Here is a 26,769-nt window from a genome sequence, read left to right on the forward strand (position 1 = left end):
TCATTGATTAGCTCTAGTAGTTTTCTGGTAGCATCTTTAGGATTCTCTATGTATAGTATCATGTCATCTGCAAACAGTGACAGCTTTACTTCTTCTTTTCTGATTTGGATTCCTTTTATTTCTTTTTCTTCTCTGACTGCTGTGGCTAAAACTTCCAAAACTATGTTGAATAATAGTGGTGAGAGTGGGCAGCCTTGTCTTGTTCCTGATCTTAGTGGAAGTGGTTTCAGTTTTTCACCATTGAGGACGATGTTGGCTGTGGGTTTGTCATATATGGCCTTTATTATGTTGAGGTAAGTTCCCTCTATGCCTACTTTCTGGAGGGTTTTTATCATAAATGGGTGTTGAATTTTGTCAAAAGCTTTTTCTGCATCTATTGAGATGATCATATGGTTTTTCTCCTTCAATTTGTTAATACGGTGTATCACGTTGATTGATTTGCATATATTGAAGAATCCTTGCATTCCTGGGATAAACCCCACTTGATCATGGTGTATGATACTTTTAATGTGCTCTTGGATTCTGTTTGCTAGTATTTTGTTGAGGAGTTTAGCATGTATGTTCATCAGTGATATTGGTCTGTAGTTTTCTTTTTTTGTGACATCTTTGTCTGGTTTTGGTATCAGGGTCATGGTAAATTATTTATTTTGAACTAGTGTCAAAGTAAAGACAGACTTTAACATATCTGTAATAATAAAATTTAATCAATGGTAACAGAGCTGTAATTGATTAGATTCTTAATAGATCTCTAGCTAGTGCTGTTTCACAGTTTAATAATAAATAAGTTACCTGTGCACGTTTTTCCATATCCTGGCAAGTACCCAGTTGTTCTTCCATTGCAACTCTGATTTGCCTTGCTTCATATTCCAATTGCCTTCTGGTCATATCTGTCTGTAAGGAAAACTAAAACCACAAATAAAATGGAAATGTTAATATCTTGTGTGTTTATCAGTAAAAATAAAAAAGCATATAAGTACCAATAAAGAAAATGAATAATCAAATATGTAAGTTACTGTGTATGAGAGAATTATTTTTTACTCCAAAGAGTCCTAAAACTTGATTATCAGTGCTAGGCTCAGACTGGGTCTCTGATGTGAAATGCAGAGTTGAAACACTTTTATTGCTCCATAGTCACAAACAGCTTTAATTAAATTGTACGCTTTCATTTAAATTATATAATTGGGGACTTCCCTGGTGGCACAGTGGTTAAGAATCTGCCTGCCAATGCAGGGGACATGGGTTTGAGCCTTGGTCCAGGAAGATCCCACATGCTGCAGAGCAACTAAGCCTGTGTGCCACAACTACTGAGCCTGTGTGACACAACTACTGAAGCCTGCACGCCTAGAGCCCGTGCTCTGCAACAAGAGAAGCCACTACAATGAGAAGGCTGCACACGAAAGAGTAGCCCCTGCTCGCCAGAACTAGAGAAAGCCTGCGTGCAGCAACGAAGACCCAATGCAGCCATAAATAAATAAGTTTTATAAATAAAATAAAATATATAATCGGTCCAGTTAGGGTAAGCCTATCTTCAGTCACCTTATAATCCTTCTGCTCTGAAGAAGTAGTACTTTGAATTATTAAAAACTAGAATAGTAATGTGGATAACATAGAATAATCAAGAATCAGGTCCATCATCCTTAAGTTTATACCTCAATTTTAGGTATGGACTGTTGTATACATGTAGACTAAACAGAGAGAACTTTCCCATTTGTAAAAAGAAGAAAATGGAATAAGAAAAAGCTTTTATATAATATAATCATTAATTGTGAGACAACGCAAACTTTTTGGTAAAAATCCAAATGTGAACCCAAGTTGAAACAAACCAAAAAAAGTACTTCACAGAGTGGGTGTTAATTCATTCAAAATTTTATTTGCCCTTTAACTAAAATTCCAGGTACTGTGGTAACTGCTAGGCATAAAAAAGGATGAAAAGGACAAGGTAAATAAACTTGCAAAGACATGCTCCAAGAGGTGATAAAGGCTAAAAATATGATTAGACAAAATGATAGGTAACAGAGTTATAATGGGCCATGACGAGAGTAAGGAAGTGCTGTAGATTTTTCATGCTCTGTATGCCCAATAAAAAGCTGCATGTGTGGAACTTCCTGGTGGTCCAGAGGTTAGGACTCTGCGCTTTCATTGCTGAGGGCCTGGGTTTGATCCCTGGTCAGGGAACTAAGACTCTCCCCCCAAGAAAAAGCTGCATGTGCACATGTCTGACTCAGAATAGCATTCTGTAGGCCTAAGGATCCCAAATTGTGTTGTCAGATAAGTCAGAGGAGCTCTCACCCATTTCCTTTGCAATATACAGATGACATAAGCAGAATGTATTCCTATAGGCATACCCACATTACGGGTTGCAACACAGATGAAATAGTCTGCATGTTATTTCTAATTCCCAGTGAGCCAGTTGTAACTACACTCATTTGTCCTCCACTTCCCCAACCCCCCTGCACAAACGTTGAACGTGACACAGTATGTTATAATAATGCAGTTTAGATCTGATGTTTTAAGCAATACCTAGTATCTTAATAAGTATTTCCATATGAGAGTGTTCTTAACTTGGCTTCCCAATATAAAAGCAAAGTTTTGTGAAATTAAAAAATATTTATGAAATGGAAGCAATTTACATTCGCTAATGTTGCCAAATGGTCCATAACATCTTACATATCCTCTTTTCCACACATACACACTGTATTTTATTTTTACAAGAGATAAATAAACTGACACCAAGCTTTGTAAATGGAAGACCACAACAAAACCAACAATGATTGCAATTACCAAACATGAAACACACTCATACTATTACATATCCTCTTAAATAAATGTGATTGGCTATTTAGTAAATTAACATGGGAATGAATGATTTGACAATTAATCTTTGTTTCAGATATTAACCAATCGATCTTGAATTGTCACATACACGACTGTATGCAGACAGTTGGACTCTCAAATTTTGTATGCAAAACAATGCTTTACTATTTTTAAGAGTAAAAATCCCACCAAACCCTCCTGAGTTCCTAATCCTCATGTGCCAAGAACTCTCCATGAACTGTTCTTTCACTAGTGGTGTCTCCTTAACTCCTGAAAAGACGTTAAGAGATTGTCAGGATGGGAGATTTGTTCCCTCTCAAAATCCTGGATGACTGTTCTAGGAGGCTGAGCACTTAAGCTTCTAGTTCTAGCTCCCACCAGGCAATGCCCACTCCAGTCAGGAAACTGACTATGTGTTTTGAAAAAGGTTTTCCTTCTTTGCACTTTTGCCTTTTGTTTATTATGCTCTCTCAAAAGTGCTATTAGAAAATGAAAGGGAGTTCCCTGGCGGTCCAGTGGTTAGGGCTCCACGCTTCCACTGCAGGGGACCCGGGTTCAATCCCTGGTTGGGGAACTAAGATCCCACGAGCTGTGTGGCAGGACCAAAGAAAAGAAAAGAAAATGAAAAATTTAAGCTAAGAGTGGAAGATATATTTTAATTAGCCTATTTTTTCCCTTTTTAAAAATTATTTTAAAATTTATGGATAACAGTTAAAATATAGTCTTGTTTAAAATTATTAATGTATTTCAGAAATGTTCTTACATGTGCCATCCCATGAATGACAGTTGACATGGAGAGGCTGGGTGGGGAGGAAGAGGCTGACAGAATTAAATTATTTTTTACATAGTTATATTTGCAAAACAAATTTCGTATACCTGCAAAAAGCCCTAAAGTCCATACCACCAGATACTGTCATTTGAATAGGACACAAGTTATCGCTAAGATACTTTTAATGCAAAAATTATCTGGCATGAGTCCTGTAATACAGTTCAAAAAACAGACAGATGGTAATAAACATTTCTACAGAGTATGTCTGGTAATGGAACATACAGAATAAAAAACCAGTTTCCTAGTAGAACCCTGAGTCCTTTAGTATTCAAACTTAAGAGGTTTTCTTAACAAGGGACTTAAAATAAATATGCTTGAGCGTAATGAAGTTTTATCACCTTTATAAACAAAATTCATTATTATATATTTAGGCTTATTTAAAGTTGGATAAAACATATTACTGTTTACAAATAACTATAAATGCAGTTATAAATTTATACATACTTTTATATATTAAAAATAAGTCATTTTGTCAAGTTACTTACATTTTCAGTTAAAGGAAGACTATCTATTCTTTTAGTGAGATTCTGAAGTTGAGCATAATACCAGTCTTTTTCCTTTTCTTCTTTGTCAAGGTCAGCAAGAAGCAATGATCTGTTTTTCAAAAAAAGTTAAGTTTACACAATGCTAATATAGCACACACAACAGCAGTTCTAATAAGCTGTAACTGTACTGTTCTCTATTTAAAGTATAATGAATAAATGAAAATATTTTTAATTTTGGATTTTTGAAGGTGGGACTTAATACAAGAATAAAAAGTATAATAAAGGAGTAAAGAAAAGCAGTAATTATGCAAAAAACAAACCTAGAGTACAGGGAACTACTGCATTGGACACAGATGTAGCTTTCAGCTTCTCAGCAGTCAAAACAGTAAGAAATATATTGTCACTGTGTAATAAGAGGAAGTTATTCTGAGGGAGAGAAACATTTTCTTAGTTTGGAATTTGAAGATGAATTTGTTACATAATTCCTCATAACCTAATCGATGATGTCCTCAATAACAATCTATATCAAGATACTCCATACCTGATCATTATAAAGATAAATGCGGGTTTCCCTGGTGGCGCAGTGGTTGAGAGTCTGCCTGCCGATGCAGGGGACGTGGGTTCGTGCCCCGGTCTGGGAAGATCCCACCTGCCGTGGAGCGGCTGGGCTCGTGAGCCATGGCCGCCAAGCCTGCGTGTCCGGAGCCTGTGCTCCGCAATGGGAGAGGCCACAAGAGTGAGAGGCCCGCATACCAAAAAAAAAAAAAAAAAAAAAAAAAAAAAAGATAAATGCAAAATAAGAGTGTTAATGGGAAAAAATCAGTAGGTACAAGAAGTATATGATCTATCTCCTTTCACGTGGCTCTTTCCCAAAGCGACCACTATTATCACTCTCATGTATATATTTCCAGAGACACTCTATAAAAATGCAAGGATATATGTATATAATTACATGTACTTTTTTTTTTTTTTTTTTTTTGCGGTACATGGGCCTCTCACTGTTGTGGCCTCTCCCGTTGCGGAGCACAGGCTCCAGACACGCAGGCTCGGCGGCCATGGCTCACGGGCCCAGCCGCTCCGCGGCATGTGGGATCTTCCCGGACCAGGGCACGAACCCGCGTCCCCTGCATCGGCAGGCGGACTTTCAACCACTGCGCCACCAGGGAAGCCCTACGTGTACATTTTTAAACATAAATAGTAGCATATTTTTATGTGTGTTGTCGTATAACTTTTTTTTCCCACTTAAAAATCTATCTTGGAGATCATTCTGTATCAGAACATAAAAAGGTCCTATGTGTTTTTTGCTAGTTGCAAAGATACTCATGAATCCATACAGGGATAAACTATAACTGGTTCTATGTTGGAGGGCATTTAGGATCTTTCTAATCTTTTGCTATTATAAACAATGCTGCACTGAATATCCTTATACATAAGTTCATTTCACAAATGTGCAAGCATGTACAGAAGATAAATTCCTAGGGTAAGTAAATTTTAAAATTACTGCCCTTATTAGGTATTGTACCTATTTATGCTCTTGCCACCTTCACCAATGCAAACATTTTATGAAATGTTTAAAAAATTTTTACATACCTAGGATTTTAAGAAATGGTACATCACTATGGTTATAATTTGATTTCTGTTAGTATGAGTAAGGTTAAGTATTTTTTCAAGTTTAAAATCCATTTGTATTTCCGTTTCTGTGACTTTTTCTTACTTATTTATAGGATCTCTTCTATATTAAGAATGATAGCACTTTGTCAGTTATAAATATTTTTTCTCAGTTTACACTTGTTTTTTCACTATGTTTTTGCCATGTAGAAAATTTTAATTTTCCCGTAGTCAAATCTGAGGATATTTTTTATTATGGCTTCTGGGGTTTGCTCTTACACAGAATTGTTCCCCACTCTGACACTGTTACTTTAAAATTCTATTTGATTATATTTTCTTGAAGAATATGTATGCATGTGAGTATGTGGAAGGTTCTATTCTTGCTAAAATTCCCTTTCCTTTACTGAGAAGCAATTTAAAAAATAAGAAATAAGCCTTCACTTTTGATGTGGCAACCTCAGTAGTGAGGGAATCCATGGGAAGGAAGCCAGGCCCCAGTTATGATGTAACAACCTGGGGTGGGGGAGATGTGCTGACCAATGAGAAGCTGTCCCCTCCCTTCCATTTTTGACAAAAGAACCAGGAGAAAGCAATGTAAAAATCTTGAATCTCTTTCACAGGCTGGATACTAAAACTGACATAAAAATGAGATCTGATTCTATTTTTCAATGTTGCCTGTTGAGTACCTGTAGGACCTACCAGGACTAAGGTGGGGAAATAAGGGATACATGGAGATGCTATTTCCTCTGATTACTCTCCAATAAATAGGCTTATTTAAATAAGATCTGGGTGCTAAAAGTGCTTAAATGGATAGGCTAATGTTAGTGATGGTCGTGGAGTGAGGAAAATGTTAAGGAGAAGGAGGGACAAGTTGTTACTCTCAAGTTTAAGATCAAACTGTGGCAAAATGCTCTGGGGAAGCAAAAGTTACCAAGTCTTGAGCCAGCATAACAAGTGGTTGACTGAGAGTAGTTGATCTTGTAACTCACACAACAGTGCTTAAGACTCAAAACTGAAACAAGATCCAGACCCAGAAGCTGGTGGGTCTCTATGGTTTGATTACTGTACTAAAGGCTTATTTAGTGACTGTCAAGAGTCTTCTTTAAAATGTAAATCTCATGTCTTCTTAGTCCTCTAGCTAATTCAGGATCATCTAGAAGAGCATGGCACATGTATTATGCACTTAAATATTTGTTAAATGTATTAATGGCTAATGTGACAATAGCTGCCTATTGAGTGTATCAGACATAGTGCTAAGTACTTTTTTAAAAATCGAATTTTATCCTCACAACATCTTTTAAGGTAGTTATTCTTATGCTCATTTTATAGACTGGAAAACTGAAGTTCAAAAAGGTTATGGACCTGGGTTTGAGTCCTGGCTTGACTACTTTCTAACACTTATCTCAATTATCTTGGGCAATACAGAAAACAAGAAAAAAAGAGACACAGAGATAGTTGATCTATGACTTAAGGGATGTCTAGAAAGAAAGAATAGAAAAACAGAGGGAGAAAACTCATCAAAGAAATAACAGAATTTTCGAAAGCTAAAGAAAATAAATTTCCAGAGCAAAAGGGCACAGCGAGTATACAGCGTGATGAATCAAAACAACACATATACCAAGGCATTCTGAAAGTTTCAAAAGAAGAAAAATGGTTCCCTGAAAAGGAATGTGAATCAGACTGATACCAAATTTCTCATCAGTGACATTGATTATGAAGAAGGAAAATAAGTTTGAGCCTAGACCTATCTAAACTATCAGGTGTGAGAGCAAAAGAAAGATTTTGTCACATAAACAAGAACTAAATTTACCCCCAAACACAGTGAAAACCAAGAGGACACAAGATGTATCAGAACTACACACACATATACTCTCCCCCCTCTCTCTCTGCTAATAAAATTAGACTTTTATCTACATGAAGCAAAGTAAGTTCCTAGGAAAGTCAGTATGCTCACATTCCTCTTAACAGAGCTCAAAGGGGACAAAGAGATGGAAGATTGTAGACCCTAGTTATTAGCTTCTTATTTTTCAGGATAGTGTTTCCTAGACTCTCAGAAACAGTCACGGTTCAGGGTATGAAATAGAGACTCATGTAAACTCAGGAGAGTAAAGAAAGCTTAACAATATTTCTGGTCCAGATGATTATCCCTATTTTTAGAGATGGACAAACCTGAAACCAGAGGGAAAGTAGTAAAAGGTCTTTTGCCTCTCAGTGAGATACGCTAGGCATTTTCCATATATTAATATTCATTTTTCATAACTCCACAAGGTAGAATCATATCTCTATTTTACAGAAGGGAATGACACAAAAATTTAATAACCTGACCAAGGTTCCAGAGGTAATAGGTAACATTTATACATTTGAGTATTTCTTGAAAGTCTAATAGAACTTTTAGTAATATAATATGGTATTAATCACACATAAAGGAATTTATAAGTTTTTAGAAGGTACAAAACACTTGAAAAAGTTCCTAATAATGATATATATTCTGATACTTGTAGTGAGATGATTTTAACTTCAAGAAGAAAAGAATTAATACGCTAGCTCTGAGAAACCAGAACTTATTCTATGTCAAGTAACATTTTTTAGACTCGGAAACTGATAAATTAAAAAATGTTTCATTTGTGGCCACTTGTAATAGGCCTTTAATAATGGAAACAGTCATCTTATACTGGATCTAGTAGTTATTTAATTCATTTCAAAAGATAACCAGAAATTCAATTAAAAATCAGTTACATATTTTAGCCAGATATAACTATTGTGATCATGTGTATTAATGTACACAGCATGTGAGTATTTAAGTGACAAAGTAGAAGTTCAGAATCCCAAGAAATTGCCTCCATTACATTTTTTCGATTTAAGGTAAGTACAATCAATAACATAGTTTTTGAGATAATAAATGCAAAATGCTCTCTAAGTCTTTGTGATCATCCACCATACACGCTTCATAATTCCTATCTTGTATCATTAAAAATGACAAAATACTAGCAAAAATTGGAGCATAAAAGTTTACTATTTAATGAAGAAAAGTTACCTCTCTTTTTCAAGTTCTTCTAAATAACCGGTATTTTCTCTGCTTCCATTTACAAACCCTCTTCTCGGAAATGAACCCATAGGAACAGGACTGCACTCTCCTGAACGACTAGATACAGATCCTTCTCGGCTTCCGTAAGAACGGAGGGACATTTTTGACCGTAGTTTCACTCCAGGGAAATTACTGCTATCTAAGTTAAGTTCTAAATAAAATACAGACAAGTTTTTATAAAACAATTGCGTTAAGTGGTCTAAAATATTGCTAATGCAATTATATTATCTTTTTATGTTTTAACATCTTTATTGGAGTATAATTGCTTTACAATGGTATGTTGGTTTCTGCTTTATAACAAAGTGAATCAGCTATACATATACACATATCCCCATATCTCCTCCCTCTTGCGTCTCCCTCCCACCCTCGCTATCCCACACCTCTAGGTGGTAACAAAGCACCGAGCTGATCTCCCTGTGTTATGTGGCTGCTTCCCAAGAGCTATCTATTTTACATTTGGTAGTGTATATATGTCCATGCCACTCTCTCACTTTGTCCCAGATTACCCTTCCCCCTCCCCATATCCTCAAGTCCATTCTCTAGTAGGTCTATGTCTTTATTCCTGGCTTGCCCCTAAGTTCTTCAGAACTTTTTTTAAAAATTCCATATATGTATGTTAGCATACAGTATTTTTTTAACATCTTTATTGGAGTATAATTGCTTTACAATGGTGTGTTAGTTTCTGCTTTATAACAAAGTGAATCAGTTATACATATAGTGAATCAGTTATACATACACATATGTTCCCATATCTCTTCCCTCTTGCATCTCCCTCCCTCCCACCCTCCATATCCCACCCCTCTAGGTGGTCACAAACCACCTAGCTGATCTCCCTGTGCTTTGTGGCTGCTTCGCACTAGCTATCTATTTTACCTTTGGTAGTGTATATATATGTCCATGCCATTCTCTCACTTTGTCACAGCTTACCCCTCTCCCTCCCCATATCCTCAAGTCCATTCTCTACTAGGTCTGTGTCTTTATTCCCGTCTTACTCCTAGGTTTTTCATGATCTTTTTTTTTCTTAGATTCCATATATATGTGTTAGTATACGGTATTTGTTTTTCTCTTTCTGACTTACTTCACTCTGTATGACAGACTCTAGGTCCATCCACCTCACTACAAACATCTCAATTTTGTTTCTTTTTATGGCTGAGTAATATTCCATTGTATATATGTGCCACATCTTCTTTATCCATTCATCCGATGATGGACACTTAGGTTGCTTCCATATCCTGGCTATTGTAAATAGAACTGCAGTGCACATCTTGGTACATGACTCTTTTTGAATTACGGTTTTCTCAGGGTATATGCCCAGTAGTGGGATTGCTGTGTCATATGGTAGTTCTATTTTTAGGTTTTTAAGGAACCTCCATATTGTTCTCCATAGTGGTTGTATAAATTTACATTCCCACCAACAGTACAAGAGAGTTCCCTTTTCTCCACAGCCTCTCCAGCATTTATTGTTTGTAGATTTTTTGATGATGGCCATTCTGACCGGTGTGAGATGAGATCACATTGTAGTTTTGATTTGCATTTCTCTAATGATTAATGATGTTGAGCATTCTTTCACGTGTTTGTTGGCAATATGTATATCTTCTTTGGAGAAATGTCTATTTAGGTCTTCTGCCCATTTATGGATTGGGTTGTTTGTTTTTTTGATATTGAGCTGCATGTGCTGCTGGTAAATCTTGGAGATTAATCCTTTGTCAGTTGCTTCATTTGCAAATATTTTCTCCCATTCTAAGGGTTGTCTTTTGGTCTTGCTTTCCTTTATGCTTTCCTTCGCTGTGCAAAAGCTTTGAAGTTTCATTAGGTCCCATTTGTTTATTTTTGTTTTTATTTCCATTTCTCTAGGAGGTGGGTCAAAAAGGATCTTGCTGTGATTTATGTCATAGAGGGTTCTGCCTATGTTTTCCTCTAAGAGTTTGAGAGTGTCTGGCCTTACATTTAGGTCTCTAATCCATTTTGAGTTTATTTTTGTGTATGGTGTTAGGGAGTGTTCTAATTTCATACTTTTACATGTACCTGTCCAGTTTTCCCAGCACCACTTATTGAAGAGGCTGTCTTTTCTCCACTGTACATTCTTGCCTCCTTTATCAAAGATAAGGTGACCATATGTCCGTGGGTTTAACTCTGGGCTTTCTATCCTTTTCCATTGATCTATATTTCTGTTTTTGTGCCAGAACCATACCGCCTTGATTACTGTAGCTTTGTAGTATAGTCTGAAGTCAGGGAACCAGATTCCTCCAGCTCCGTTTTTCTTTCTCAAGATTGCTTTGGCATTTTGGGGTCTTTTGTGTTTCCATAGACATTGTGAAATTTTTTGTTCTAGTTCTGTGAAAAATGCCAGTGGTAGTTTGATAGGGATTGCACTGAATCTGTAGATTGCTGTGGGTAGTATACTCATTTTCACAATGTTGATTATTCCAATCCAAGAACATGGTATATCTCTCCATCTGTTTGTATCATCTTTAATTTCTTTCATCAGTGTCTTATAATTTTCTGCATACAGGTCTTTTGTCTCCTTAGGTAGGTTTATTCCTAGATATTTTATTCTTTTTGTTACAGTGGTAAATGGGAGTGTTTTCTTAATTTCACTTTCAGATTTTTCATCATTAGTGTATAGGAATGCAAGAGATTTCTGTGCATTAATTTTGTATCCCGCTACTTTAACAAATTCATTGATTAGCTCTAGTAGTTTTCTGGTAGCATCTTTAGGATTCTCTATGTATAGTATCATGTCATCTGCAAACAGTGACAGCTTTACTTCTTCTTTTCTGATTTGGATTCCTTTTATTTCTTTTTCTTCTCTGACTGCTGTGGCCAAAACTTTCAAAACTATGTTGAATAATAGTGGTGAGAGTGGGCAACCTTGTCTTGTTCCTGATCTTAGTGGAAATGGTTTCAGTTTCTCACCACTGAGAACGATGTTGGCTGTGGGTTTGTCGTATATGGCCTTTATTACGTTGAGGTAAGTTCCCTTTATGCCTACTTTCTGGAGGGTTTTCATCATAAATGGGTGTTAAATTTTGTTGAAAGCTTTCTCTGCATCTATTGAGATGATATGGTTTTCTCCTTCAATTTGTTAATATGGTGTATCACACTGATTGATTTGCATATATTGAAGAATCCTTTCATTCCTGAGATAAACACCACTTTATCATGATGTATGATCCTTTTAATAGGCTGTTGGATTCTGTTTGCTAGTATTTTGTTGAGGATTTTTGCATCTATGTTCATCAGTGATACTGGCCTGTAGTTTTGCTTCTTTGTGACATCTTTGTCTGGTTTTGGTATCAGGGTGATGGTGGCCTCATAGAATGTGTTTGGGAGTGTTCCTCTATCTGCTATATTTTGGAAGAGTTTGAGAAGGATAGGTGTTAGCTCTTCTCTAAATGTTTGATAGAATTTGCCTGTGAAGCCATCTGGTCCTGGGCTTTTGTTTGTTGGAAGATTTTTAATCACCGTTTGAATTTCAGTGCTTGTGATTGTTCTGTTCATATTTTCTATTTCTTCCTGGTTCAGTCTTGGAAGGTTGTGCATATCTAAGAATTTGCCCATTTCTTCCAGGATGTCCATTTTATTGGCATGTAGTTGCTTGTTGTAATCTCTCATGATCCTTTGTATTTCTGCAGGGTCAGTTGTTACTTCTCCTTTTTCATTTCTAATTCTATTGATTTGAGTCTTCTCCCTTTTTTTCTTGATGAGTCTGGCTAATGGCTTATCAATTTTGTTTATCTTCTCAAAGAACCAGCTTTTAGTTTTATTGATCTTTGTTACCGTTTCCTTCTTTTCCTTTTCATTTATTTCTGATCTGATCTTTATGATTTCTTTCCTTCTGCTAACTTTGGGGTTTTTTTGTTCTTCTTTTTCTAATTGCTTTAGGTGTAAGGTTAGGTTGTTTATTTGAGATGTTTCTTGTTTCTTAAGGTAGGATTGTATTGCTATAAACTTCCCTCTTAGAACTGCTTTTGCTGCATCCCATAGCTTTGGGGACATCATGTTTTCATTGTCATTTGTTTCTAGGTATTTTTTGATTTCCTTTTTGATTTCTTCAGTGATCTCTTGGTTATTCAGTAGTGTATTGTTTAGCTTCCATGTGTTTGAATTTTTTACAGAATTTTTCCTGTAATTGATATCTAGTCTCATAGCATTGTGGTTGGAAAAGATACTTGATACGAGTTCAATTTTCTTAAATTTACCAAGGCTTGATTTGTGACCCAAGGTATGATCCTGGAGAATGTTCCTTGAGCACTTGAGAAGAAAGTGTATTCTGTTGTTTTTGGATGGAATGTCCTATAAATATCAATTAAGTCCATCTTGTTTAATGTGTCATTTAAAGCTTGTGCTTCCTTATTTATTTTCATTTTGGATATCTGTGCATTGGTGAAAGTGGGGTGTTAAAGTCCCCTACTATGATTGTGTTACTGTCGATTTCCTCTTTTATGGCTGTCAGTATTTGCTTTATGTATTGAGGTGCTCCTATGTTGGGTGCATAAATATTTACAGTTGTTATATCTTCTTCTTGGATTGACCCCTTGATCATTATGTAGTGTCCTTCTTTGTCTCTTGTAATAAATAGTCTTTGTTTTAAACTCTATTTTATCTGATATGGGAATTGCTACTCCAGCTTTGTTTTGATTTCCATTTGCATGGAATATCTTTTTCCATCCCCTCACTTTCAGTCTGTATGTGTCCCTAGGTCTGAAGTGGGTCTCTTGTAGACAGCATATATATGGGTCTTGTTTTTGTATCCATTCAGCCAGTCTGTGTCTTTTGGTTGGAGCATTTAATCCATTTACATTTAAGGCAATTATCAATATGTATGTTCCTATTACCATTTTCTTAATTGTTTTGAGTTTGTTATTGTAGGTCTTTTCCTTCTCTTGTGTTTCCTGCCTAGAGAAGTTCCTTTAGCATTTGTTGTAAAGCTGCTTTGGTGGTGAATTCTCTTAGCTTTTGCTTGTCTGTAAAGGTTTTCATTTCTCTGTTGAATCTGAATGAGATCCTTGCTGGGTAGAGTAATCTTGGTTGTAGGTTTTTCCCTTTCATCACTTTAAATATGTCCTGCCACTCCCTTCTGGGTTGCAGAGTTTCTGATGAAAGATCAGCTGTTGACCTTATGGGGATTCCCTTGTATGTTATTTGTTTCTTTTCCCTTCCTGCTTTTAATATTTTTTCTTTGTCTTTAATTTCTGATAGTTTGATTAATATGTGTCTTCGCGTGTTTCTCCTTGGATTTATCCTGTATGGGACTCTCTGTGCTTCCTGGACTTGATTAACTATTTCCTTTCCCATATTAGGGAAGTTTTCAACTATAATCTCTTCAAATATTTTCTCAGTCCCTTTCTTTTTCTCTTCTTCTTCTGGGACCCCTATAATTCAAATGTTGGTGTGTTTAATGTTATCCCAGAGGTCTCTGAGACTGTCCTCAATTCTTTTCTTTCTTTTTTCTTTATCCTGCTCTGCAGTAGTTATTTCCACTATTTTATCTTCCAGGTCACTTATCCGTTCTTCTGCCTCAATTATTCTGCTATTGATCCCTTCTAGAGAATTTTTAATTTCATTTTTTGTGTTGTTCATCACTGTTTGTTTGCTCTTTAGTTCTTCTAGGTCCTTGTTAAACGTTTCTTGTATTTTCTCCATTCTATTTCCAAGATTTTGGATCATATTTACTATCGTTATTCTGAATTCTTTTTCAGGTAGACTGCCAATTTCCTCTCCATTTGTTAGGTCTGGTAGGTTTTTGCCTTGCTCCTTCATCTGCTGTGTATTTCTCTGTCTTCTCATTTTGCTTAACTTACTGTGTTTGGGGTCTCCTTTTTGTAGGCTGCAGGTTCGTAGTTCCTGTTGTTTTTGGTGTCTGCCCCCAGTGGCTAAGGTTGGTTCAATGGGTTGTGTAGGCTTCCTGGTGGAGGGGACTAGTGCCTGTGTTCTGGTGGATGAGGCTGGATCTTGTCTTTCCAGTGGGCAGGTCCACGTCTGGTGGTGTGTTTTGGGGTGTCTGTGACCTTATTATGATTTTAGGCAGTTTCTCTGCTAATGGGTCAGGTTGTGTTCCTGTCTTGCTAGTTGTTTGGTATAGGATGTCCAGCACTGTAGCTTGCTGGTCATTGAGTGGAGCTGGGTCTTGGCGTTGAGATGGAGATCTCTGGGAGATTTTTGCCGTTTGATATTATGTGGAGCTGGGAGGTCTTTTGTGGACCAATGTCCTGAACTTAGCTCTCCCACCTCAGAGGCACAGCCCTGACGCTTGGTTGGAGCACCTAGAGCCTGTAACCCACACAGCTGGTCACACAGAAATCCACGGGTCAGTGAGGACAGATGAAACTTGAGGCTGGTTTCAACCCACACTTGAACTCCAGAGATAACTTGTCATGTAAACTCAGCCCCCGCGGAGAAAACTTTACATACAGCACAGTGAGCCACCCCACGACTCCCTCCTCGGCACTGCCCGGCGCTTCTATCTTTTAAAAATGAAATATTTGGTTCATGTTTTAGCGCTCTGATTTTAAGCCATTTTATAATATAATTGAAAATACATTATATATATTACATAAAGCCTGTAGGAGTACTAAATTATGGCAGTTATTGAGCAGCAAATTTATATAGGAAACAGAAGAAATCCTTATCACAAATGCTGATACTCAGAGAAATTCACTGACTCCTGGTTCTATAAGAGAAACAGTCCCACAAAAAATCAGGCCATATGTATATGAAGATAAAGCACTTCTATCCTGGACGGAACAAAGAAGGTCACTGACTCCTTCAGATGAAGCAATGGGCCCAGTCTGTGGCATACAGCTTATTAAAGGCCTATTTAGTGACTAGCAGAATAGCAATGAGTTTTAGAAAGAGCTGAAAATTATCAAGGAAGGAATCTAAAATAGTTTATTTAAAGCCAAGAAAACCCAATACCAACATTCTAATCAAGAGAAGCTGTACTTGGGTATATACACCTAAAGCTGACAACTGGAGCTTAAAAAAATTACTTCAAAACACTTTTAAAAAATCTACCTTTGATATATGTATATGTATAGCTGATTCACTTTGTTATAAAGCAGAAACGAACACACCATTGTAAAGCAAGTATACTCCAATAAAGATGTTAAAAAAATAAATTAAAAAATCTACCTTTGAGACGCTCTAATAAATCAATCTGTCCAGACGAAGCCATAGCTTCATCTTCAATACTTCCTTGTAGTTGTTTAAGTACTTCCTGTAAAAAAGAACACAATATATTAACATGACAAAATTCTAAGTAATTTTTTTAATAACATCAACTTTATTTTTTAAATTAAAAAAAAAATTTTGGCTGCATTGGGTCTTCGTTGCTGCGTGTGGGCTTCTCATTGCGGTGGCTTCTCTTGTTGCAGAGATGGGCTCTAGGCACGCTGGCTCAGTAGTTGTGATGTGCAGGCTCAGTAGTTGTGGCTCGTGGGCTCTAGAGCACAGGCTCAGTAGTTGTGGCTCACGGGCTTAGTTGCTCAATGGCATGTGGGAGCTTCCTGGACCAGAGATCGAACCCGTGTCCCCTGCATTGGCAGGCAGATTCTTAACTACTGTGCCACCAGGGAAGTCCCCTAAATAACTTTTTGAAGACATGCTTCTAAGTTTCTTGGCACTTAGGTCTGCTCGGGGAACAAAGTTATTTCAGATCTATCTGAAAATGTATCATAAATTGTAAAGTACTCTATATATATTACCTATTATTAATTATGAAAAATAAATTATAGCCCAACAACAGTGATATTTTGTGATAATGGTGATTATGGGTAGTCTCCATGCAATATATTATATATATAGTTAAGATATATTATCTGTAACTTCTGAAATAATATAGCAAAGCGGATCATTCTCATCTTTCAGACAGATCAACTGAGACTCAAAGACTTGCCTGAGGCACAAAAGCTAGTTATGTGTTTAAAATCCATGTCTCTTAAGCTTATACCAACATGGCCATGAAAAACACCAGATTAACACAGTATGCTGTTTTATTTAACACCCCAATAAACAGCAAGCCTTTATATACTACATTTATATACATTCTACTAGTACACTGATTTATAATCAGCAGATAGTTAAGTGACTGTATGCTCATTGTCTCCTGACTTTTGATCCATTATTTCCTTTCCCATCTAAATCCTTCTCTTGATAAATTTTTGTCAAAGAAGGTTGGGAACTTTCATCTTCTACTAGTTTTTCTGTAATTTATATACATTTACATTTATATATTCTGAGGCATCCCATTCTAGTTCACAGCAAAATCTTTTGTTGGCCAACTAGGTTTCCAAATGCAAAACAGTGTATTTGAACATTTACAATCTTATAGCTAGGGGCAATGTTCCTCTATATGAAAAATGATCCATAAATAAATTGAAAAGGAAATCTGTCAAAAAGTGAGTAAATGTAGCAAAGACAACGTCACTGGTTTACCTTGACAGTGACATTATAAGCATTAAGAAAAGAATCCCTATGTTAACAACAAGAAATAGCCTGTGACCTTAAGATCTGACATTCAAATAATAGACCATGTTGGAGGTTAAAAGGCTTAGATAAGTAGATGTGGGAACATGGAGGTGACTGATATTCACGTTCAGAAATTATGTCAGAGTGTATCACAACTGTGGGATAGGAAATAAATTTGCACATGGATGCCTTTCTCGAACGAATGTAGATTACTCTAAAACATTTAGTATAAACATTAGGACACCATCTCTTCCATAAAGTTTGAGATTACCACTGTAGGCTACCTGCAGTGTTTAGGATCCCAATTCTCCTTCCATCCACTGCTGCTTGTAGTCTTTCAATGATCCTTTAATCTTATCCCTATTTCTTATAATCCCCAGTCTCACAATTCAACAACTGCCTTTCTCAAATAACTTCCAATTATATGTCTAATTCTAACCTCACTTTCAAATTTCAGACTCACTTTCTCAGTATGACTGATAGATGCTTTACATCCAGTGCATCTGGATGATATGCACTGCATATGTAAATGTCCGAACTATCATTTTGTGCCACTAAAACCTGTTCTTCACCTTGTGTTCCTTCAGTTAAGTGGCAGTAGCCTTCTTTTGTACCTCCAGGCTCAAATCCTCAGCATCCCTTCCTTCATCTTCCCAATCAGTTATCAAATTCTGTATTCTAGCTCTATTATCTCTCTTATAGCCATCTCTTTTCTATTCTTACTGTCACTATCCTGGTTATTAACCTCAAAACTACTAAAATGAACTCCTAAATGGTCCTACCTTGCACAGAACTATCAGAGTAAGCCTTTTAAAACACAGCTCTGATCAGGTCTCTCTTTATACAAGATTATTCTCCAAAGCCTATCATCAAGAGTTAACAGTGGTATTCTATGGAAGTTAGAATTGCAAGCAATTTTTTTTGCTTGTTTTTGGTTTCCTAATTTTAAAACAACAGGTATTACCAAAAAATATTGTTTTTAGAAAAGGTACAAGTACTTAAGAGTTCAAAAACAACAAGAAAAAGAAATCCTTGGCATCTCATAGGACATATACCTAATTTTTCAAAACTAATGGCACATTAACAGTTTTTAAAAAACATGTTAAAAAATAATAAAGAAAAATTAAAATAACACCAACAATAGAAATTAAAAGGCTATGTAAACCTGCATGTCCAACAATAAAGGATTAAATAAATGTATGGCATTAGCCATACAATGGAATATTATAGAACTATGAAAATATTATAAAATATTTAATGACATGAAAAGATGACTATATTAAATTAAAAAGCATGCTTCAAAATATGATCCCGGGCCTCCCTGGTGGCGCAATGGTTGAGAGTCCGCCTGCCGATGCAGGGGACATGGGTTCGTGCCCCGGTCCGGGAAGATCCCACATGCTGCGGAGCAGCTGGGCCCGTGAGCCATGACCACTGGGCCTGCACGTCTGGAGCCTGTGCTCCACAACGGGAGAGGCCACAACAGGGAGAGGCCCATGTACTGCAAAAAAAAAAAAAAAAGATCCCATTAAATGCATGCCTGCATAAAATGCACAGAGAGAAAAATATACACATTATCAAAGGTTACTGCTGGTATTAAAAACTTTTTTCTTTTTTTTTTTTGCGGTACGCGGGCCTCTCACTGTTGTGGCCTCTCCCGTTGCAGAGCACAGGCTCCGGATGCGCAGGCTCAGCGGCCATGGCTCACGGGCCCAGCCGCTCCGCGGCAGGTGGGATCTTCCTGGACCAGGGCATGAACCCGCGTCCCCTGCATCGGCAGGCAGACTCTCAACCACTGCGCCACCAGGGAAGCCCTAAAAACATTTTTTAAATGGGTGATTTTGATATCTCTTTTCGTTTGCCCATATTTCCTAATTTTTAAAAATAGTAAATACGCACAACTTGTAATATGTTTTTTTAAGTTTCTGTGCATGTGGTTAGAAGTCTGTTGATAAAAGCTCTAACCACAAAAGTAAATAAAACTATTGAAATTTAAGGTTTAAAAAAAATTGTTTTAAGACTTTCAAAGCAGCCACCTTGGAAGCTACTCATTCCAATATGTTCCATTAAACATTTTTTGTACATTCTGAGTTATGAACCTCACCAAAAAAAAGAAAAAAAAAGCACACATTATTATTAATACATAGTCAGATCCAGTTACCTTGCCTCAAGACGACATCATCCAGCATGACTACATTACTCACTACTTTGTTGTGAATAGTTTATGGCTATTTCATGATAAAAATTAGCCCTAATTTTTTTTCTGCTTTACTGATATACAACATACATATGAAAAGTACACCAATATTAAGTTTCTGATGTAATCTAAGTATCCATCACTACCCAGGGAAGACACAGAACATTTCCAGTATCTCAGAAGGTTCCCTTTTGCCCCTTACCAATCAATATTCACTCTCCAGAGGTACCCAGTATTCTGATTTCTGTATCTATTAGTTGGCATGCTTGTGAACTGCATATAAATGAAATCATACAGTATACAGTCTTTTGTGTCTCTCACGTTTTTTGCTCACCAAAATTTCTATGAGATTTATTCATGCTGTTGCATGTATCAGCTATTTTTTAAAAATGCTATGTAGTTATCCACTGTATGAATGCACCTCAACTGATTTATCCTTTATTCTCCCTCTTGATGGACATTTGGGTTGTAGCCAGTTTGGAGGCTACTATGAAGAATGCTACTATGAACATTTTTGCACATATCTTCAGGTGGACACATGCACTCACTTCTCTTGAGTATATATCTGGAAGTTTAAACGCTGAGTCATAGGGTTTAACTTTAAAAGAAACTGCTGAAAGGTATTCCAAAGATGATGTGCCATTTTATACTCCTACCAGCAATGTATAAGCATCTTGATGTTCCACATTTGGCATGATCAGTCTTAAACTTTAGTGATTTGAGTAGGAATGAAATGATATTTGCACTTCCCTGAGGATAAAGGATCCCTTTACATGTGCTTACTGACCATTTACCTTCCTTTTTGAATTGTCTTTTCAAGTTTTGGCCCAGATTTTAAAAACTGGACTTTTAAAATTATTGGTTTGTAAAAATTCTTTGTATATTCTGAACCAAGTCCTTTATCAGATATACATACTGCAAATATTTTCTTCCAGTCTATGCCTTGCCTTTTCATTTTCTTAATGAAGTCTTTTGAAAAGACTTTAAGTTTTAAATTAGATGACATTCATTTTATACCTTTTTTTCTTTTATGTTTAGAGCTTTATGTGCACTAAGAAATTTTGCCTTCATGAAGGTCAAAGTGATATTATCCTATATTTTCTTCCAGAAACATAATGGAGTCTTTTGATGAACAAAAGCTGTCAGTTTTAATGATGTCCAACTGATGAATTTTTAGTACTTTGGCATTCTATTTAAGAAATCTTTGCCTACTCTAAGGAGATGAAGCTATTCCCTAAGTTTTCTCCAGAAAGAAACTGTTCTGTCTTCACATTTACATTTTTTGCATATGATTTACTTGAATTACTTTTTTGCATATGATTTGAGGTAGAGCTCTTGGTTCTTTTTTGTTTTTTTTCCCTTCATACAGATATTTAATTGCCTCTGCACCATTTATTGAAAAGAACAGCCTTTCCCCACTGATCTGCAGGGATGCCTGGATCATAAATCAGGTGACCATATATATGTAGGTATTTTTCTCAACTCCATTGCTATTAGTCTACCAATCTACTCTAATTACCACGTTGTCTTAATAACTTTACAATAGCTTTACATTAATTCTCAGCCACTACATCTTTAAATATTACTTTTGCTCCTTTCTCTTTCCCTGCCCCTTCTAAGACTTTAATTATATTTGCCTTTACCTATTTGCCTGTGTCCCTCATAACTCTTACATACTCTTTTTGTTTTCCATTTTTTCTTCCTCTTCTGTGCTTCAGTTGGATATTTTTCTATTGACCTTTCTACATGTTCACTAATTCTATCTTATCACTAGTTCATTAATCCTGTGTTTAACCTGTGGTCAAGCCCATCCAATAAGTTAATGTCAAAAATATTTCAGTTATAGAATATCTATATGATTCTTCTTAATTACAGATTCCAATTCTCTGTCAAGATTTTCTGATTTTTCATCCATTTAATCCAACCTTTTCTTTTTTTTCAAAACATTTAAATTATGTTAAAATCTTTGACTACTAATTACAACACATGGATCATCTTGGGATTTGCTTCTATTTTCTATCTGTTCTTTTGATTATCAGTCATTTTCCTATTTCTTTGCATTTCTTGTAACTTTTAACTGCATGCTAGTCATTATGTATACAAGAACAATAAAGACTTCAGATCAGATTTTGCCTCAAAGAGTTTGCCCTTTCCACCATTGGGGTCTGATTTCCTTCATCCAATAACTGAAAATAGGCTGCAGTTGCAGTTTAAGTGAACTTCATATCTGATTTGGTTTGCCAAGTTCCTTGAATGTCTCTCTCCTCTACACTTAAGACTGAGGAGACCTGTTGTATGAGTATTCCTCTAGCAGGACATGGCCTCCTAACATCCTGCCTCCATAGTCCATCCCCAGCATCCTTCCCCACAGCAAAACTCAGCCAATGCCCCATGCATTTGGAGAAAATTTGGGAAAACTAGCCAAAAATTTGGAGCTCCTCTAAATATCAATACTTCACATCTGCCCACGTTTGCCAAGACCTCCAACAGTTTCTTTTCTCCAGTAGAGTCCTGTGCCAGTGATGAATTATCAGTCTGTCCCTAGAAATAGGAAATACCCCTGGGGAAGAAAATTACCAGTGATCTCAGCTCATCTAGAAAGGGGTCTTTCCTCTTAGGAATTTTAGTTAATACAGTCCTTGATGATTTCACAGTTCTCCAATGTCTTTAAAAGTACAATTTTTATTTTTTATCCAGTGTTTTCTAGTTGCTGCAGTAGTACTGAATGATTGCCTGGGGCTGCATGCTGCATACAACCTAAAAGAAGTCCTCAATTTCAGAGAGTTTTTAAGAGAAAATGCAACACAACTGCAAAGCGATTCCAAATAAAATATTTCAAAAAATGTTTTGAGAAACGACAGCTTTTTAAATTAATATGTAAAATTTAAAGGAGAGAATATTCATTTCTATTTATAAATTCTGGAAGTTTGGTTTTAAAAAATTACTTAGTTACATTACATAATCACATTATTTTACAAAACATTTTAAGATTTTAAAAACATCAGAGACTTAATTATTAGAGACAAAATATGCTGTGGTCATATCAGTAAATAGGAAATATTTATCAATGAGCAACTGTGTCATTTCAAGGGGGTTTCTGCTTGACCCACTTCTGTTTTTCTCAATATATCATAGTTATTTATTCTTTCCATTACCAGATAAAAGTATACTTGGTAATTAAATCTTCAAAATAAATTATGAAATGTGCCAATTTGAATTTCTACTTCTCATTTTTTCTTATACTCTGAAAATAAAAGATGCTTTCCATGTATGGTTTTATAGTTTACAGAGCAAGTTATAAATATTTCATTTTGCTAAAATACAAAAAAGATAAAAATGGTTGATTAATATTTTACCCAAAGATATTTTTTTCTATACCATGCCATATATCAGTTTAAATGCTTCACAACTCACCATATTTACCTTGTTGCTATGCTCACCATTTTAAAGTAAATCACGTTCATTTCTAGCCCTGGAGTAAAAAATATAGTACATAATTTCTCTTAAGTTTAGCTGCAATTGCTGCATTTATCTGATCTAAATCCCACAAAATCTGTATTTTATTTTAATTACAGAAATGTCAAGTATATACATAAATGTAGAGAACAATATAACAAACTCCTATGTATCCTCACATCTTACTTCAGTAACTATCAACTCATGTGCTTCTTTCATCTATACCCATAACCATTTTCTCCATTCCCCCACAACCCAAATTTATCTGAAAAACAAATCTCACACTGTTTCTTCTGTAAAAAAATTCGATATGTATATTTACACAGGGATTCTTTCTAAGCACAACCACAATGCCATCATTATACCTAAAAAATAAGCATTTCCTTAATATTCTCAAATATACAGTGTTCACATTTCCCTAACTGTTGTACACATATTTCCTGACACACACACACAAAATATTTTTATAGTTTCAATGACATGTAATCAATAGCAATGCAGTATTCTCTTTTGCCACTAGATGGTACTACTGCATAAACTTCAGAAATCCTGAGATATCTAGTTGGAGGAGACACAACTTGCCTTCCATAGGGTAAATATGTTAATGATCAGGAAACATAATTCAAGATCATATGATGTATTCCAAAGTCTAATAAGTGATTTTTTTGAGAAATAACCATTGTTTTGGATTAACTTTAATCCAATGTAGGAAGTGCCAATGTTTCCAAGTGTCTTTTCACAAATCGATATTCTAGACAAAATAAACAGGTCATGGTTCCTATTCTTTAACATCATAAAGCCTCTTAAAAGGAGAGATACATAAATAACTTCAGTACAAGGGCATAACTGCTATGATAACATACACCCAATCCTGAAGAGATATGTGGATGGCTTAGCAAGGATGTAAAAGCACTTGCTGAGTAATAATCAATTCACAGTTGAAATCAGACAATATTAGTATTTAATTAGTATTTAATATTAAATAGTAATATTCATGATGTATATTATACCACATGGCTAAGAGGTCACCCTGATATTCCACTGTAGAAATTTAAGGGTCTGACTTGTATTGTTACTCTGAGAGACATTCCATTTCCACATAGAGATGGATCTAAAGATAGGTTAAAATGTTTCCCAAAAATGAATTTTGAATTTGCTCAAGTAGTTTAAAAAAAAAAAAACAACAACTTTTAAAAGGGACCTCAGAATTCTGCACCGCAAAAGAGACATTGAGATAGTCATGCCAGGAAGAATTCCCTACTAAGTATACTTCTGAAGTAGACGAAAGAGTAGTCCTGCTGAGAATTTTAAGTTTTTTATCTTTAAACTTTTAAAACCACATGCCATGTACAATAATTTTAGATATTTTATGTTGATCTGTGTTAAAATACCAGACTATTCTCTTTTAACCTAGTAGGTAATTGAGTCAGCTGTTTTTAAGGTCACCCAAACTCTGTGGTGAGACAAAATGTTTCTTTATAGTCTACTTAATCTCCAAAAGGACTTGAGGTAGGTATCTTGGAGATCTGTCAATTGCTATTGCCATAGAAATAGGCAATTAGAGTGGAAAAGATTTATAGATACATAGGGAGGGAGGGAGGGAGGGAGAGAAAAAAGAGAAAGAGAGAAAGAGAGAGAGAAAGAAAGAAAGGAAGGAAGAAAGGAAGAAAAGAAAGAAAAAGAAAGGAAGAAAGAGAAAGAAAGAAAAGCTCATATGAGTAAAAGGCTGAACTGTTATGATAATGAATACAAAAGTAAAAGAGGAGCAAAAATAGTTCAGTGATATACAGAAGCTTGAAGAATAAGGGAGACCTCAGAATGCATGGAAAAAGAACTAGACGAGACTAGGAAATGAATAAGGAATAAGAGTAGTGAGCAGACAGGAAGAAAGGGTCAGAAACCCAGATGTTAAAATAGCCAAGGCACAGAAACAACACGTAGCAGGAAGAATTTTTTAAAAGAGAAGGAGGTAACAGTTTTGTTGAATCTCCAATTCCATAAAGTTATTAAATTCAGTGAAAGGAGAATCTACCTAAGTAGCTGGAAATTAAAACAAAGTTTTAACCTTAATTATTTTGAAATGAGAACATATTTTCCCCAGTGCAGACTTAATATTTTATAACTTTTCGTGGAGGTTATCACAGCTTTTCAATGTTTGGGAAACCAATTTCAGGGCGTGAAGGTGTCATGGAAATCATCTATGCTAGTGCAATGACTGTATTTTCCAAATAAGGCAACTTAATTCTAGAAGGGTACCCTAGAGCATGTAGTTTAGCTTATGGCAAAACCAGGAACAGGACCAGGTACTGACTTTCAGTTCAGGACTCTTCCCACTAGGGCACCCTGATTTTCTTGATCATCTATCATTGCAGCACTTAAGTGAAGACAAGATCTGAGAGAGTTGGGGATGATGGCAATATTTAATACTTGAGATATATTCTAAGGTTGTGAGGCTAGTTTCTATGAATTACACAGAACACCCAGCCTCACTATAGTGACAGTTAAGTTGGCCTTTTATTTTTAAGCTTAAAAATAACTAAGAACTAACTAATGAGTCACTGGGGTTTTACAATCATTTTCTTTATGTGATTTGCTGGATGAATTCAAAACATTTTGTTTAAAAATATAAATGTTAACTTTTGCAAGAAAGAGTTTACATATTACTGCTTAACTTACAAAACACTTTTAAGTAAGTGAAGTGTTTAATCCCAAGTTTACAGAAAGGAGTACTGAATAAAAATGGATAAACTACAATTAAAAGTCACAGTCTTGATACCTTCATATTAGATGCCTCAGTTTCCAGTTTTGTAAGATGATTGGAATTATCTTCTAGCTCTTGTCGAAGATTTGAGTTCTCCATCTTCAGTGCCTCAACTTGCTTTAACAACTGATCATATGAAGCTGCAGCCATCCTTGGCTACCCTTGGACCTATAAGGTTAAAAAGGATTTTGAAATTCACTACTAAAAATATAGTGGCTGCTCGTTTACAAAGAAAGGGATAAAGATACAAAACCCTGGAGACACTTAATAAGAAGAATTGTGTTTATGTAGTAGTTTCCATCTCAAAACAATATTGTGCAAGTAGCAGCATCTTTCTAAGAGAATGAAATACTGGGGTCTTTAATTAAAGACAGATAGGACTAAAATAGAAGAAAACTTCAGTAGTGTTTGAAAACATTTGTCTTTTCACAGGTGGATGAGATTTCTATCAGGTTAGAATTTTTTAGAAGGTTTTAAAGATATTTTAAATGGCAAGACTTAGGAAATATAATCATTGATAAGAAATTATTTATATTGGTAATATTAATTTATTTCTGGATTTTGTCCAATAGTCACATGATTTTAAAGCCAGAATGGATTAATGGGATTAGATATTGCATTCTACCACTTTTCAGTTGATAAAAGGCTAGTCTTAAACATTATCCATAGGGAAGTATGAAGTTCCAAGAAGGCCTCATTAAAAAGGCAGTCATTAACAAAATGGACACAAGGGATAAGTTTAGATTGAGACTTCAAATCTTTTGGATAGAAAGATGATAATAATTACTAGTATAAATTCTAATACATTCATCCAAAAGGATGAATATAACAGGCCATGCTATGGCATATGCATCTTGGGACCCACTGTGTTCAGACTGAGGCTGAAAGACACTTAAAGAAAACTGATGACTTTAGGAGTAGAGACTGTCAAAGAGAAGTGAAGAAGAGCCTGGCTATTAATTACATGACTATGAAAGAAGCGGGGAGAAAAGAAAGATATAGAAGATAGCCTGGTAATAAGAGGTCCTTGGCCTGAAGAATTAGAGAATGCTAGGAGTTACGTTC

At 35.7% G+C, this 26,769-nt stretch overlaps 1 protein-coding gene across 15 annotated transcripts in view; it reads right to left on the reverse strand.

The window, feature by feature from the left end:
* APC (APC regulator of WNT signaling pathway) overlaps positions 1–26,769 on the reverse strand; it is a 138,426-nt gene that overhangs the window by 64,053 nt on the left and 47,604 nt on the right. For 7 of the 15 annotated variants that reach the window (XM_081231313.1, XM_081231312.1, XM_081231311.1 and 4 more), the window contains exons 2-5: positions 15,956–16,040; positions 8,771–8,972; positions 4,129–4,237; positions 790–903 (exon numbers count right to left, since the gene is read on the reverse strand). In XM_081231313.1, coding sequence (XP_081087439.1) covers positions 790–903; positions 4,129–4,237; positions 8,771–8,972; positions 15,956–16,040 — 510 coding nt within the window. Of the gene's footprint in view, positions 1–789; positions 904–4,128; positions 4,238–8,770; positions 8,973–15,955; positions 16,041–22,901; positions 22,960–25,719; positions 25,873–26,769 lie in introns of those variants that run through there. The other 8 variants (XM_081231308.1, XM_081231320.1, XM_081231317.1 and 5 more) reach the window with 4 other exon arrangements.

Source organism: Mesoplodon bidens, assembly GCF_964165515.1.
Source record: "Mesoplodon bidens genome assembly, chromosome: 4".
Lineage (NCBI taxonomy): Eukaryota > Metazoa > Chordata > Mammalia > Artiodactyla > Ziphiidae > Mesoplodon > Mesoplodon bidens.